Source organism: Sphaeramia orbicularis, chromosome 21, assembly GCF_902148855.1.
Source record: "Sphaeramia orbicularis chromosome 21, fSphaOr1.1, whole genome shotgun sequence".
NCBI lineage: Eukaryota > Metazoa > Chordata > Actinopteri > Kurtiformes > Apogonidae > Sphaeramia > Sphaeramia orbicularis.
The window spans coordinates 31028185-31044009 of NC_043977.1; the positions used below are offsets into that span (position 1 = coordinate 31028185).

Below are 15825 nucleotides of genomic sequence, written 5' to 3' on the forward strand. Positions count from 1 at the left end.
GTTAACACTCTAGCAGCAAATCTATTGGTTGAATTCATACCAAATTGGCTTTATAGATTGCCAGTGACCCAGAATAGTTCTGATTACATTTTGGGAACCGTAGGTCAAAGTGTTAATTTTTTATGGATTTAAAATTTTTTTTTTTTTTTTTTTTCATAATGGGCAAAATTTCAAATGTCTGAGGCAGCAAAACTATTGGTTGAATTCATACCAAATTGATGTCATTACATTTTGGGAAAAGTTGGTCAAAGTTGAAATTTTTTTGGAATTTTTAAAATCTTTTTTCCCCCCATTTACTTATAAAGGGCAACATTTCAAATGTCTATAAAAAAAATTTTGTTTCAAAATACTTCAGACTTGACACATAAATAGAGGCAATTCATATGCTGACAACACACGCATAGACATGATGACAACAGCTGGATCGATGCCAAAATAACCTATAGTATGTGCAAGGGGTGGGGTTTGTTGTGCCTGGCACCACTTGTTAATGTGTATTTAATTATGTTACGGTTCTTTTGATTATCTCTTTAATTAATGAACTTTCCCACCACTTTATAATCTCTCTAAGCTGTTACACTAACTCCTTTTTTATTACATATATAATACAGCTCCTTAAAGATAGAGGACGTAGACTTTCCTTCTAAAAACAGGATAAACCCCATAGTAAGAGTTTAGGGTTAAAGGTCACTTTCAGGATAAGCCCGTAACTCTCACTGATGTCAGAATATACATACTGAGAGGATTTCAGTGGATGCCCTTTAGCTCATCATGTCAGTTGCTGGACCAAACTGACACATGTTGTTTTGTGTACATGTGAGGGGGAGATGGGTGGTCTTTGGGATTTCTTAAACATAGCATAGGCTGTTAGTAAGAAGCTGCATTTCAGGTTCTGATGCTCTGAGGTTTGAAGCTGAAGGAAGAAAGAAATTCAAGAAGAAAAACATCTGACCTCCAATACCTCTGCAGCCCATTGTCTGTTATTATGGCATCACCAAACAATCATATTGTGTAGTTCTTGCACTAAAGTCAAACTAGTTCCTATGAGAATTATTAACCTACAAGATGCTGTATCGCATTAGTGGTGCTAGTTCACACTGAATGCCATCCCTTTCCAGTGTTGCTCTAGTAACTTCTTGGCAAGTTCCTTTAAAAGGCTTAAAGTAAACAGGATTAGAGAGCATTAAAAAATCCCCCCTCTCTCCCAGGAGCCATCTGCCTACTTACATGAACCAGGCACTCTCCTCTCAGCACCATGGGACACACCTCTCTTCAGCTGAAAGCAGGAAAACACCATGTGATTGTATCTTCAAGTCACTTCTGTTTATGTTTTTGTTCACTTTTTGGAGTATTCTGAACTATGCAAACATTTAAGACGTTGTTCACATTGCCATTATATGACTTGAGAGGAACTACGTATCAGCTGGACCCTTTTCCCACTCTACGGATTTAAGCACAAACACGGATTTAACATGTGCATTGTATCTTGGAAATGTGTTTTCTGCTCTGTTGCATTAATTTCTGTGGTCATTTCTTTGGATCTAAATACAGGTATGTCATAAACCAGCTTTTTTGACTATTGAATCCAGTTGAACAGTCATTGTTAACTCCTAAATGTGACGTTTTTTTCTTGTATAACAGATGCAACACTGGAAGGTTCCTCTATGGGTGACCTCGATGTGCCTCATAGCCAGAAGCCTGTGGCATTTCCACACATTGTTCATGTATCTGATGTTAAAGTAACGACTGGAGGCCATGCAGTTTTGTCTCGTCAGAAACGGAACGTCCTTTTCCCAAGTGGAGTCAAACTGTGTGCACAGGAGACTGTTCAGCAAGTTGTTGCAACCCATCTGAACTACTTCTATCTCAGAGGTACGACTGGACCTGACTGAGAGTGGATCCTCTATGTAGATGTTGTATACTGAGATAAAACTTGTCTTTCATTCTTCTTACGCTAAATTCAGTTTCCGTATTTTATAGATAATGCAGTTGTTTCAAGGTCAGAGAGAAAGGGAGCACTGGCCCATTTATCTCCTGGTGCTGTCTTAGGTCAGGTCATTAGACATCTGTGTGGACACTAGTGACAATTAGACCCTTAAGAGATTTGCTGTGAAGCTGAGTATGATGTACTTGAGGTGTGTGTGCTCATTTACAGGGTTAGATCACTCATTATCCACAAAGCTTGTAGTATGGCCTCCAAAATAATGCTACAAGATGCAAAAACTGCATTTCTTTAACTTCATGTTCTAACAGAATCAAATATCTCAACAACATTTTTTTTTCTTTATTTCAAAGAATACAGTCAACAAAGAAAACATACAATCGACAAGGCCACAAGAACTTACAACAATCTTAACATACAAACAAAAACAAACAAATACAAAGGGATTCTTTAACAATAGTTCTCTGTAAAAATTATTTATATAGTTTGACAGTCTTATCACATTTGGGGTTTTTTATAAGTTTAACCCATAAGGACCCAGTGTGACTTTTATGGCAGTTCCCAAATAATTTTTTCTATCTATTTAACCTTTCTTAAGTGATTTATTACAACATTATCCTCTGTAATTTGCATTTTTTTTTTCTGGTGAAATCATCTACTTTCCTATGTTTAATTGACTGATCATATAGATGTTCATAAAAGCTAAAGTCAAAGGTTATTCTATCAAAACAGAAAAAAAATGAAGAAAAAGTAACTTTTTCAGTAAAATCTGTCATTAATTGATCATAAACCCAGTGCGTCCATCCACTGTCATTGATCAAACTCCATATGTTTTACTGGTGAATCAATTTTGTAGAAGATGAAGGTGTTTCCATGGTAACTACGGAGCTTCTGAACGTTCAAATGGGTCATGACCATGAAAAGATGAATAACTGTATTTACACCAGTTACTGACACGGACTGATGGGGTTAGTTGATCCACAGTTTAGATCAGTAGATGCTTTTGGTCAACGGTGGGTGTTTGGGTCTTTATGGGTTAATACTGTATATTTAATGTTCCAATTCAGCCAGAAGTCTGTGTAAACTGGGGGTCATTTTCAACACTCTGCATTTATGGATATGGAAATATCTCAACAACATGTGCACACTGATATTGCACACAGTGAGGCTACATACCAGAGGATGATGTAATAATGATAGTTTGGAGCAGACCAAAGCCGATACCTGATTGATCAGCTGATATCAAGACCCTCCTAAAGCTTTTACATTATTAAAAATTGGAAAATTGAAAGTCGAGGTAATAAATATTTAAGTAAACCAATAAATTTCTATCACTGAACATCAAATTCAAAGTAATGAATCACTAATCTGGAACTGAATATTAAGTTAATCTTTAAAAATCATGGTTTTTCTTGGTGTGATTTTTAGTTTTTGAGCCATTTGCTCTCAAAGCCAGTAATTTTAAAAGCCATCTGCCAAGTTTTTGTCGATACTGATGGTGTGTAAAACACACACCAAGTAGATTAATCAGTCTGTCGGTACTACATGCAGCGAAGTTAGTTAATTTATGCTCTCTTCTCTAAAACAGCACTGATGGGGTGCAGTGCATCACAAAGGTTCAGAGCCAAAATATTTGACAAAGAAGAGAACTTTGGATGGGTTACTGCCTGAAAAATGAGCTGTAATGCATGTGTGTTTTTCATCAAGGGAAAAAGGTTCAGAGAGTGACTGAGTGAATGGGCAGAGATCAAGGCCAGAGCCAGAGACAGGCTGGGTGGAATGGTATAGAAGGGAAATGTTAAAGGGGTCATATTTTGCTAAACCCACTTTTATTAGTCTTTGGTTCATTTATTTGTGTATTTGGACCCTAATAGTTCCAAAAGTTTGAATTTGAACCCTCCAGGTGCTGCTAAGCTATGTTTATATTCATTCCGGCAAAAATTTAGTGGATTTTTACAACCTGTTTCAGTACCTGCTGAATTTGTTACGTTTTATAACTAGTTACATCACGACATTTGCACATATAAGGTCAAGACTTCTGACGAACATTTCTCCGAGTACGACATAATCGTTTGTCAGCAGCAGTGGTTGTAGTCCATACTGAAAATATGTCCAAACTTCTAAAATATGTCCCAAAATGTTCAGTTGTTGGTTGTATTAATGAACACACATGGTTGAATAGGACAGAGCAGCACAGTCAACAACCTGGAGGTGTTGGGGTGTGACGTGGCTCATTTGCATTTAAAGGGCCAGCGCTCAAAACAACCTTTCTGGTGTCATTACTCAGATATAGGGTTGAAGATGGACCTGTGGAGTTGAATTAATGAAGAATTCAGACCAGGGGTCACCAATCCTGGTCCTTGAGGGCTGGTATCCTGCATGTTTTAGATGTATCCCTCTTCCAACACACCTGATTCAAATGGTAAGCCTATCATCAAGCTCTGCAGAAGCCTGATAATGACTGTCAAGTGTGCTGGAAGAGGGAAATATCTAAAACATGCAGGATGTCCTCGAGGACCAAGATTGGTGACCTCTGATTTAGACCCAAACATAGTATTTACAGTATATGTAGACCACAGGGAAATGTTTTAAAATGCATAATTCTATTTAAAAAAGCAAAAATATCACTCCTTTAAAGTCCTGATTGGAGAACTCTTCAGGTCACAGACTCTGGATTAGTTCCAGAGTTACCTGGTGTACCCTCCAGGTCCTATTACCTTACAAACTCTGAAGAACATGCCTCTTGTTTAGCCTGTCTGTAGACCACAGGGAAATGTTTTAAAATACATAATTCTTTACAAAAAAAAAAAAAAGCAAAATATCACTCCTTTAAGATTTGTTATGTAAGATAGACTTGGAGGTCTCTGGACTCGCAGACAGTGTTGATTAGTGAAGACGACTTAAACATACGTCTGTGCGCTGACTGGTTCCGTGCCAAGTAGGCTGACTCATTAAAAAGGAGTTACATCACAGCAGACAATGTAAATCTGGACGTTGGATTTCTATTAAACTTGTTTCATTTATTTTTACATTGAAGGGCATTTTAAAGTGATCCCCTGAGCAAAAAGAACACATTACCACAGATATGAGTTTACCATTAGTGAGCAGTATCCTTTTCTGTTTTCTGACTAGTTTGCCAGGAGACCATATGGGAGGCTTTCAAAATCTTCTGGGATCGCCTCCCAGAGCAAGTGGAGTACCAAAGCTGGATGAGCAAATGCCAGGAAGGCACACTTTCGGCTCAAGACTTTGGCAACTACTTCAGCCAATCAGAGGAACATCAGGCTCTGATTAAAAAGGTTGGTCATAACCAGTGTTTAAGGGTATGTAGTGAATATATGACTCGTAAAGTACACTTTAAACTGCTGAAACTGTAGCTCATAATATTTATTTTCCTCTTTTTCCAGAGAATGTCACTGCCAGGTTTGAAAAGGTAAAAATAAGCACTTTCCACACTGTTCCCCTTTGTAACATATATGAAGGTTTAATTGTGTGTTTCTGATCATGTGTCATTCTTCCTACTGTCTGTAGTGAGCCCTCCAGGTCCTGGCAACATATGTGCAGGTAAGGTTGTCAACACTCTTCAACCTTACCTGTTCATATCCCTGCTCCTCCACAAGACCTCAAAACTTCAACCTTTTGAATACTTTTCTTTCATTTGTGTGATTAAGATGCAGATACTAAGCTCCATGTGTTTTTGCACCCCCCACCCCCCCTGCCCCCACTAGATTTAAAGGATAACCAACATAAATGTGCAAATGTAAAAGTACTATTTTTTTTAGAGCTTATTCCTTTGCACTTTTGTTGGGTATGAACTATTAAAAACTCAAAAGGGACCGTACTCTTGCTGTTAAGGGACAAATTCATTGCTTCCAATTTGTGCTCAATTTCTTGAATTGTTTCTGTAGTTGTAATATCAGCAGATGCAGTTATACAAGTGTAAAATGCTGCAATTTGAAGGTCCAGATTTATGAGGATTTAGGGTGAGCAAATTGCAGAAATATAAAATAAATGAATAAAATTGCTATCGCATGGTGAAATTTTGGGTCTGAGCAAAAGATACCAAATGAAAACTGCAAATTGCAAACTTCTTTTTTTTTTTTCTTTTTTGCTAATTTGTTTTTGGTTTTCAGTTGAAAAAATACTTATCTCATTAAATACTTATCTCAAAAATACTAATCTCATAATGACTAAACAGGGCATTTTGCTTCCAAGTAGACTCAAATCAAAATAGCAGTTGCAAATTACAATGTTTTCCAGAAATACCGTATCCCTATCCAACCTGTGATATGATCAGCATGTAAATAGTGTATATATAGCCTTATTGATTTGTCTATATTTTTTACATTGCACTTCCTTTTGCTCTTGTGTGCTTTTGTGCTTTGCTGCTGATTATCTTATCTTATCTTATCTTATCTTATCTTATCTTATCTTATTATGACTTTTTTCACCAAATTGTGCATATTTTCAATGCTCTAACGGAATGTTAATACTAACTGTGGCGCCCACTGAACCTTAATGGCAACTCTATGGTTCTTTTTTGTCTTATACCACAACGATATAGTTCCTGAGCATCAGTAATTGACTTTGGCTCATCTTAAAAAAAAAAAAAAGAATCGTCGGTTTTTCTCTGCAGAACTATACAAAACCCCTTATCCTTTAAATTCTATGTGCATCTCTACCTGTGGTGTATTACATCCTCTAGACTTCGTATGCTTTAAATATTCTAAATGTCTGATTATGTTGCATTGATAGTGTTGAAAAAATCTTTTCCTGCTTCACAGCACTCCGTCTCCAGACACAGAGGAACCTGCTGTGGCTCCTGAGTTAGGTGAGTGTCACCCATGACAACACTGGTAACTGCAGTGTCATGTGATAACATACATAACTCACATAACCACCCAATACCTCAATACTTTATCATGTGGAAGTATCTCTGTTGCTGGGTCAAGACATAATTTAGTACTTCAGATGGTGCATTTTACAAATAGTATTGGACACATAATGTTCCTGGTTGCTAGTTTCTGGCTGAAGGATGGAGATATAGGAACACCTAATCTACAAGGACAGCAGGCAGACATCACAACACTTGCCAAAGGTTTAAGCTCACATCTACTTGAAATAAACCAACAATCCCATTTTTTCACCTGAACCTTTAGCTAAAGGAGATGTCCCTGTAGGAGCAGCTGCTGTTGTCCCAGAACCAGAGGAGAGTTCAGTGAGTACACAAGAACATACACAACACACAAACTCATTCATTCCTCTATGTGTTCATATGTGTACACACAACACCTGTTACACCCTCTGTATTAGAGTTCACATACGGTGTATCAATACTTTTATTAAAACCTAGCAAATCAAATATAAGGCTAAAGGTGACTTGTGTTCTTTATATGTCAGATCTTTAAGGTGAAAATGAAAAAACACACAGACTAAACATACATTCAGTTTAATTTTCCTACATATTTAGAATGAATGGCTAAGAAACAATATAATAATCATCACGTTAAAAAATGACGCCCACAAAAAGTAACAAAATATCACTTGTACAAAAACGCCACACCCGTGGCCTTAACCCATAAACATCCACTGTCAACCCCAACCATCTATTGATGTGAACTGTTTAATACCTGGTGATCCACTAATCTTACCAGTACATGTAAATAACTGGTGTAAAATGCAGTTTGTTGTCTTTTCATGGTCATCAGATACGACCCATTTGGACGTTCAGAGGTTCTGTACCGAATGTGAAAACACCATCATCTTCTACAACATCGATTCACTAGTAAAACCCATGGAGCTTGATCAATGACAGTGGATAGAGACACTTAGTTTATGCTCAGTTAATGACATATTTTGTTGAAAAATTCACACTTTTTTCATTTTTCTCTGTTTTTGATATAATGACAATCAACTTTAATCTGAGCTTTTATGGACATCTACATGATCAGTGAATTAAATATAGGAAAATACCTGATTTTCATTGAAAAAAAAAAAGCAAAATACAGAGGATATTATTTCAATAAATAGCTTGAGAGAGGTTAAGTAGAGAGAAAAATTCATTTGGGAACTGCCACAAAAGTCGCACTGGGTCTTTATGGGTTAATTTATGACAACTTCCATGTAATTTATTTAATTTCAAGGGCATTTTGGAAGCACTCTTTCTTTCTTTCTTTCTTTCTTTCTTTCTTTCTTTCTTTCTTTCTTTCTTTAAATCTTTGTTTTGCACCAGTTGTAAATGCTATAAATGGACTCTCTCACAATAATAATGAAAAATTAACTAATTTATTAACCCAAAAGCTTTAACCGTATCAATCCACTTAACTTTTGATTTCAAACTGAAATTTTCTGCTGCATAATCCATGTTAAATGTTTCTCCTTTTCTTCACTTGGATCTGTCAGAAGGCAGACTACAAAATAAAATTCTGACATATTTGTCCTCACAAATAAAACTGACTTCTATGTATGGACTGCCTTTTCTCATGATGACCCAGTTGGACAATGACATTGCTGTCGAGTCACCCACACCACTTGAACTGGAGCAGATAGTGGAGCTCAGCATCCTCCTGACCGGTGAGATGTTCAGCGATGACCTCAACAACCCCGCCAGCCTCAAGTACCAGACTCTCAGCAGACAGCTAGTAGAAAAGGTTTGTGTTTGTTGTGTTTGTCTCTTTCTACGGCCCAGTCATTCCTGTGTGTTTCCCTTTAGTGCTGTTTCAACCCACTGCACGGCCCAGTTAATGGTCTGTGATGGATGCATTTTTAGTTTTAATAATGTGCACTTGAAATGCAGCAGTAGTAAAACAAAAAAAGTGTTAGACAGGGGTTAAGATGTTTCGGTCCACTTTTGGTTTGGGTAAAATAACGATGTGTTGAAAACAGCTTAATGATGTGCCGTAGGAATAGAAAAACCTCTGCCCATGCTCATGTACACACAGCTACTCAGTGTGTTCATAACGAAAAGCGCTTCTAATGCTTTGATTTTTATTCTCTGTTGGGTTCTCCTGAACATATAAGATCTGGATACCGTCACATATAAGCCAACACATACTGGAGAGTTGGACAGGATGAGAAATGAGGACTGAAGAGATGGCAAATGAGTGTAGAGAAGGAGGGAATGGAGGACAAGTCAGGAAACAAGATGCTCTCAGGACCTTTTTGTATCCTGACCCTCTGATAGATTAAATAAATCTGATAATTGAGCTACAGAACTGCTTATTTACTGTTGTTTTGTTGTGTCAAACCCAGGCCTAGAGGATTTATTAAAGCGATGACTGAGCTGCAGTAGTTTCTCCACAAGAAAATGATCTTGGAAACAGAATAAAAGATTGAAAGACTTTGAAGTACTTTTAACCAAAAAGGCCCATTGGAATTTATTTATTTTGCTAAGAAAGTTTATCGTAACTGCAATTGTTTCCTGCATCTGAAGCCCAGGAAATGTTTGTCTTTGCAGATAGAAGATGCTCTGGAGGGACTTCCTGGATTCAAGAGTGTGTCTGTGGTGGACTTCAGGTCAGTCTGTGCACGACACAACTGTTCCCCACAATATGGCCCACGCTCCACCTTCCATTAATCTAATTCCACTCTGTGTGTGTTTTACGCAGGTCTCAGAGGGATGCCCAAGGGTGAGACATGAGTAGAGGTTGTGACAGTCTGACTTTGACTATTTCTTGAACTTGTAACCTCTTTGACCTTCAATCCTGCCCTATGTTTAAGCCCACAGATCCTTTTCAACCAGTCCTTAACCCAGTGTTGTGTGACTGTGTGTGGACACTATTTACCTCAGAGTGAGGTCACGTGTTACAGTGTGTCACTAGTTACATGTGTTAATGATCTTAGTGCAGTCACTCACCTGTTAAGTGGGATCATGTTAGGTCCTAGCGACCAAGCAGGTGCCGCTTCTATAGAGACGATTATCTGGGCTTTAGGACCTCACCAGTCCAGTGGGAGAAGGGTCGGATGGGAAAATAAAGGCAAAGAAGTTAACGGGTATTATTAATGACTGCTGTTGTAGTAGTGGAAGAAGTAATCTGATCTTCTACTTAACAGAAAATAGCACTATTTATTTCACTCCTACTTCTTTTTTCTCTCAAAACATCAGTGACAAGTTCATCAGTGGTGGAAAGCAGGATAAAACCCAAAAAAACAAAACAAAAACAAATACAAAGAAGTGTATAAAGAATCAGAGGTTATATCATCTCCATACAGTGTAGACAGGAAACTAGGGGAGTTGAATTGTGGGTGTTATAGCTCATGGTCAGTACCCTTAACCACTGCTGGGACATGCCCAGTGTAAAAATATTTTATAACAAGAAAATGAGCAATTAATTTGTTATGTTTTTAAATTAAATGCATATGTTTTTTTCTGCACAGTGCAGCAGAAGGCCCTTCGGTGTTAAATGATACATTTATTTTTTAGCTGTGGATTAATATTCATTGTGCATAAATGTGTAGGCAGCAGTTTAATATTATAAGTGGTAGAGGTGGATTTAGTTTTAATGTGATCCTTTTATGAGCCAATCACAGTATGTGTCCAGGTCACGGAAACTGTCAGATGATTAAAGTGAACTGAAATGTATGATGTCCCGCTGAATTACGGTAGAATGAATGCTTTAAGTAGCAGTAAAAAACAAGTGCTTCCAAATTTAATGTATATTTGAGTGTAAATGTACTTCTACTGTTCATTGTTGCCTACTGGAAGTAAGGTTTTCAGTAATTAGAGAAGTATACAGGGTGGGGAAGCAAAATTTACAATATTTTGAGGCAGGGATTGAAAGACAGTGTATGACCAATTAGTTTATTGAAAGTCATGAGAATTTATTTGCCACAAGAAAATTTACATAATAGAAAATGTTTTTATTCTATGTGTCCTCCTTCTTTCTCAATAACTGCCTTCACACGCTTCCTGAAACTTGCGCAAGTGTTCCTCAAATATTCGGGTGACAACTTCTCCCATTCTTCTTTAATAGTATCTTCCAGACTTTCTCGTTGTAGTTTTGCTCATAGTCATTCTCTTCTTTACATTATAAACAGTCTTTATGGACACTCCAACTATTTTTGAAATCTCCTTTGGTGTGATGAGTGCATTCAGCAAATCACACACTCTTTGACATTTGCTTTCCTGATTACTCATATGGGCAAAAGTTTCTGAAAAGGTATGGATAATAGTGTTAGGTATGATTATGACATCAATATACGTTTGGTTTCAAAACAATTGACGTAGTGCCTGCTGAGAAAAAACAACTAAATGTTCATTGTAAATTTTGCTTCCCCACCCTGTAGAGTAATATTTGTGAGTAATTGTACACGTTCCTGCTGAATGCTGATGGCTGGACGTAGCAGGACCAGAGCTCTATATGTTAAACTAAAGAATGAAAAATTGGATGTGCTTCTAAATGTGGCCGACTGTACGCCGGCACGTGCTCAGCTGTCCGCCAGAAACCCAACAAAGTAGGTCAGAGTGGAGGACTCCCAGTAGTCAAATGAAAGCTGATAGATGTCTTTTTCCGAGGTCTGGAATTTTGTGTGAGGTTTCCATGTTTATTATGATGATATTGATCATTCTGCTGACTCGGCCGTTTTGGTCTACACTGCGCTCCAAGCTGGAGTAAACCGCTCATGTCATCAGTCATCTGTAAATTCAGTACAACTCCTGTAACAGGTTTGACATTAAATCAAACTAATGCCAAAGTGATTTTCATCCTCTCTGAAGACTGCGCTTTCGTCAGGTTCAGGAGACATTTTTCACTTTTCAATTTAAAATGTATGTAGAATCTGGTGTGAAAGGTTTGTAGGTTAGGTACAGTATAAACTATGCATTAATATAGTGACAAGATGTTTCCCCAACATGAAGCCTCTCCTCTCTCTTAACCCTCAAACATCTGAACATCCACCAGTGACCAAAAACACCTACTGATTTAACATGTTTCATAACTATTGATCCACTAATCCACAGGTGTCAAACATGTGGCCCGTGGGCCAAATCCGGCCCGCCAAAGGGCCCAGTCCGGCCCTTGGGATGAATTTGTGAAAAGCAAAAATTACACTAAGATATTAACAATCATTTTAGTTGAAGTTCCACATTCAGACCAATTCAGTCTTTTTGTGGGCAGGACCAGTAAAATACTATCATAATAACTTATAAATAATGACAACTCCAAATGTTTCTCTTTGTAGATGTAAATATTTTCATGTATTTACACTAAAACAAAGCATAATTTTGCAAAAAAAAAAGTGAATAACCTGAAATGTCCTAAGAGAAGTATGTACAGGGTGACACAAAAAAACGGGAACTTTTTAACAATCCAATAAAACCAAGAGTGATGGCAGAAAAATATTTTATTCATAGTAATTGAAACCTTAAACCATGCCATTTAAGAAACAATGATGGAATTTTCATTTTTTAAAAATTACTTCCTGTAGATGGCGTCCTCCTGTACGAATGCATTCTTGAAATTTGCTGTTGAGATTCCTCATTGACCACTGCAACATCTCAGCTGGGATACTGTGAATTTCATCCTGAATTTCACTGTCTCGCAGTGCTGCCACTTGCTCATGTCTGCCAATACGCACTTCAAAAATTCCCGTTTTTTTGGGTCACCCTGTAATTTTAAAAAAATGAAAATTCCATCGTTTCTTAAATGGCATGTTTTAAGGTTTCAATTACTATGAATAAAATATTTTTCTTCCATCACTCTTGGTTTTATTGGATTGTTAAAAAGTTCCTGTTTTTTGTGTCACCCTGTACAATTTTAACAATATTCTGCTGGTTACTAAATGTTTTGTGGGTTTGTAGATCCACTGTGATCTGTAAGTTATAACGTACATGTGTAAATGATAAACTGAGCCAGAATATTGTTAAAATTACACTTATTTTTTCAGTTTGTTAATGTTACTCTCATCTTTTGAAGGAGAGTTTGTAGATGTAAACCTGTTCATAATGTAAATTTACTTATTTGCTCTAAAACAAAGAGAAAAGTTTGGAGTTGACAGAATTTCTTTATTATTATGTTATTATTTTACTGGTCCAGCCCATTTCAGATCAAATTTAGCTGAATGTGGTCCCTGAACTAAAATGAGTTTGACACCCCTGCACTAATCCTATCAATATGCAAATAATTCAGGTAAAATACAGTTTGTCATCTTCTCATAGTCATCAGATGTGATCCATTTGGACATTCAGAGGCTTTGTAGTGAACATGGAAACACCGTCATCTTCTGTAACACTGATTCACCAGTAAAACCCATGGAGTTGGATCAGTGACAGTGGTTGTAGATGCTTGTTTTATGATCAGCTCATGATATATTTAGCTGAAAAAGTCACTTTTTCTTCAGTTTTCTCTCTTTTGATATAATAACATTTGAGCTAAAATGAACATCTACATGATTAGTTAATAAAACACAGGAAGAGACATGATTTTCATTGAAAAATGCAAAATGTATAGGATATCATAATAAATGGGGATAAGGCTTCGATTCATTTGGAAGCTTCGACAAAAATAGTTCTAGATCTTTAAGGTTTAACTTCTGTTTAAGTGCCCTTGAGCAGAGTGTAGAATGTTTACTGGCTACTTCAAGGACATTTGGGTAAGGAGATTAGGGGAAGCAATGTGCAGTATTACAACACCAGCAGTAGTTTGAGTAAAAAAAAAAGTGCTGTTATGTCTGTGAGTTGAATGGAACGTCATTATTTTGCATGTTTGTGTCCAGGTTGGATGGTGTGGTGGTCGACTACACCGTCACAGTTGTGGTGGATGGAACGGGGGTAAGCACTGAACAACTGGACTATCTGACCCTGCAGTCCAACCGTGTGGAAAACTCCTACCGTGAAGTGAAGGAACTGCCCACATTGGTCATCACTGAGGTCAAAAACGATGCCATTGATGCCCTGGAGTTAGAGAGCGGTAATGACTATGAAAGACATGCCCTGGACTGTAACACAACACACATGCCACATTTCTAGTGTTTTTTTTTTTTTTTATTTAATTGGCACCACAGTGAAGTGACTGGGAACCCGTTGGCAGAGGTAGTGCATGCAGCGCAGGGCCAAACTCCAAATGTCATATCAAATAGAGGCACATTAGACCCAGCATTGATATTACAACATACGCTACACCACTTGAAAAAACATTCCAGGGTTTTAATAGTCTCATCTGTTTCTTATTTGTCGGCTCTCTCTGTCAAAGAGGACAGAGATATATATTTATAAGAAATTTCAGTAGAAAAGTGGGCCATTTTTAATGAACAAATAAGAGAGTCATCAGTTATAAGAAGTGTGTGTTTATTCTGTGCTACAGTTAAAGGCTTGTCATTAAGTGGTGTCCAAAAGAGAAGTCAGCAGAAAGGAAATCAGAGCCCACAAGTTTTCTTTTGCATTAGTTTAGACTTTTATTTTCTATAACCTTTTTTACAGATACCTTCGTCTTTAGGGTAACACATTTTGACACATGTCAGCTGCATCTGTTAGATAAAGCAACTTTAAGTAGGTTAGCTGCTGTTTACTTTTGGGTAAGACTTTTCCAGAAATCTGAATCGAAAGACTTGATAATGTCTATGCCATCTCCTCCTCCAGTGAGTTTTGTCAATATTTTTTATTTTATTTTTATTTAATTTATTGTAGACTTAGTGTTTAAGTCAGATTTTTTTTTATTCATTTAGTGCAGGAGCTTTCATTTAGAGTGAGAGAGTTTCAGCTTAGTTTTAATTATTTTACATTTTTCCAGGTATTACTAGGATAGGACCTGACTTGTTTTTTTTTTTTTTTAAATTTTTTATTAACCTTTATTTAACCAGGTTTGTCTTTTTCAAGGGAGACCTGGCCAAGGCGGCAGCGATACAGTCACATCATTACAGTTTTACAATAATAAAAGCATTTTCAAACATAGAAAAAACCCAAACATATACAATCATTTAAAACATTTACACACCAACTTCCAGGAATCAGGTGTTTGCGGATGGAGCTCAGACTGTAAACAAAAAAGTGAAATTAATCAAGGGGGAATACTAAAAGGAGCAATTTGTTTTTATTTCTTGTTACTAAATAATTTTTCATGCTAGTTTTAGTCTTCGTTTTTTATTAACTCTAATAATGCTCTGGATATTGATACCATGTGACGCTCATACTGGTTATAGGCTGCGACATGTGAAATGATGCCTAAACACTTTCATATGGCTGACATAGTGCATACGTCTGGGAACTTAAAGGGACAGCTTGGCTTTATTATTTTGCTGTGATGCAGTAATAGCCTTGGCCCACAGCGGCTGATATCAGCTCCAGACTTGAGCACTGATTTGTAGAAATTTAGCCCCCAAGGTAACACTGTCAGAATGAAGGCTGTCAGTGCTGAGGGAATAAAAGTTAAAAGGATTCTGTAGACTGCATCAGACAGCATTATTGAGACTATTTGGCACATTTGCCGTTTGTGTCACTTTGTATTAATATTTGTTTTCTCCTCTGGTTCCACAGTGTCTGAAGTCCCTGAGTCTGTCAATGCTGCAGACGGAGCCACGGTGAGTAATAAGTCACCTATTATGACTATCATGACAACAGTCCCTCCAGCGTCTTTGAATTCCTTAAAGTTGATAGATCACTTTTGTTTAAGGAAGTTGGCAGGAGTTTGACTGATGTTGCGATAACCGTTAACTGGCTCGTGATCTTATCCAGACCACAGCAGTGCAGGTAGAGGATGAGCTCACCAGTGAGGATGAACTGGAGCTTTGAGGATTAGTTTGGCTCTTGCTATAATAATCCACTGCTATTCTGGGGGAAGGGTTACAGTACACCACACCGCAGCGAGTCTAGAAGAGATACCACACATATGAGTTCATCCAGACAACTAACACCATCTTAAGTCTGTCTACATCATTTCACATTCTTATTT

General features: G+C 37.3%; 1 protein-coding gene across 1 annotated transcript in view; it reads left to right on the top strand.

The window, feature by feature from the left end:
• The first annotated feature begins 1239 nt into the window (after window positions 1-1239).
• impg2a (interphotoreceptor matrix proteoglycan 2a) overlaps window positions 1240-15825 on the top strand; it is a 34627-nt gene continuing 20041 nt past the window's right edge. The window contains exons 1-13 of the mRNA XM_030124298.1: window positions 1240-1551; window positions 1642-1872; window positions 5075-5241; window positions 5350-5375; window positions 5474-5506; window positions 6727-6773; window positions 7102-7160; window positions 8437-8592; window positions 9399-9457; window positions 9550-9570; window positions 13655-13848; window positions 15411-15454; window positions 15609-15623. Coding sequence (XP_029980158.1) covers window positions 1473-1551; window positions 1642-1872; window positions 5075-5241; window positions 5350-5375; window positions 5474-5506; window positions 6727-6773; window positions 7102-7160; window positions 8437-8592; window positions 9399-9457; window positions 9550-9570; window positions 13655-13848; window positions 15411-15454; window positions 15609-15623 — 1131 coding nt within the window. The 5' untranslated portion in view covers window positions 1240-1472. The remainder of the gene's footprint in view (window positions 1552-1641; window positions 1873-5074; window positions 5242-5349; window positions 5376-5473; window positions 5507-6726; window positions 6774-7101; window positions 7161-8436; window positions 8593-9398; window positions 9458-9549; window positions 9571-13654; window positions 13849-15410; window positions 15455-15608; window positions 15624-15825) is intronic.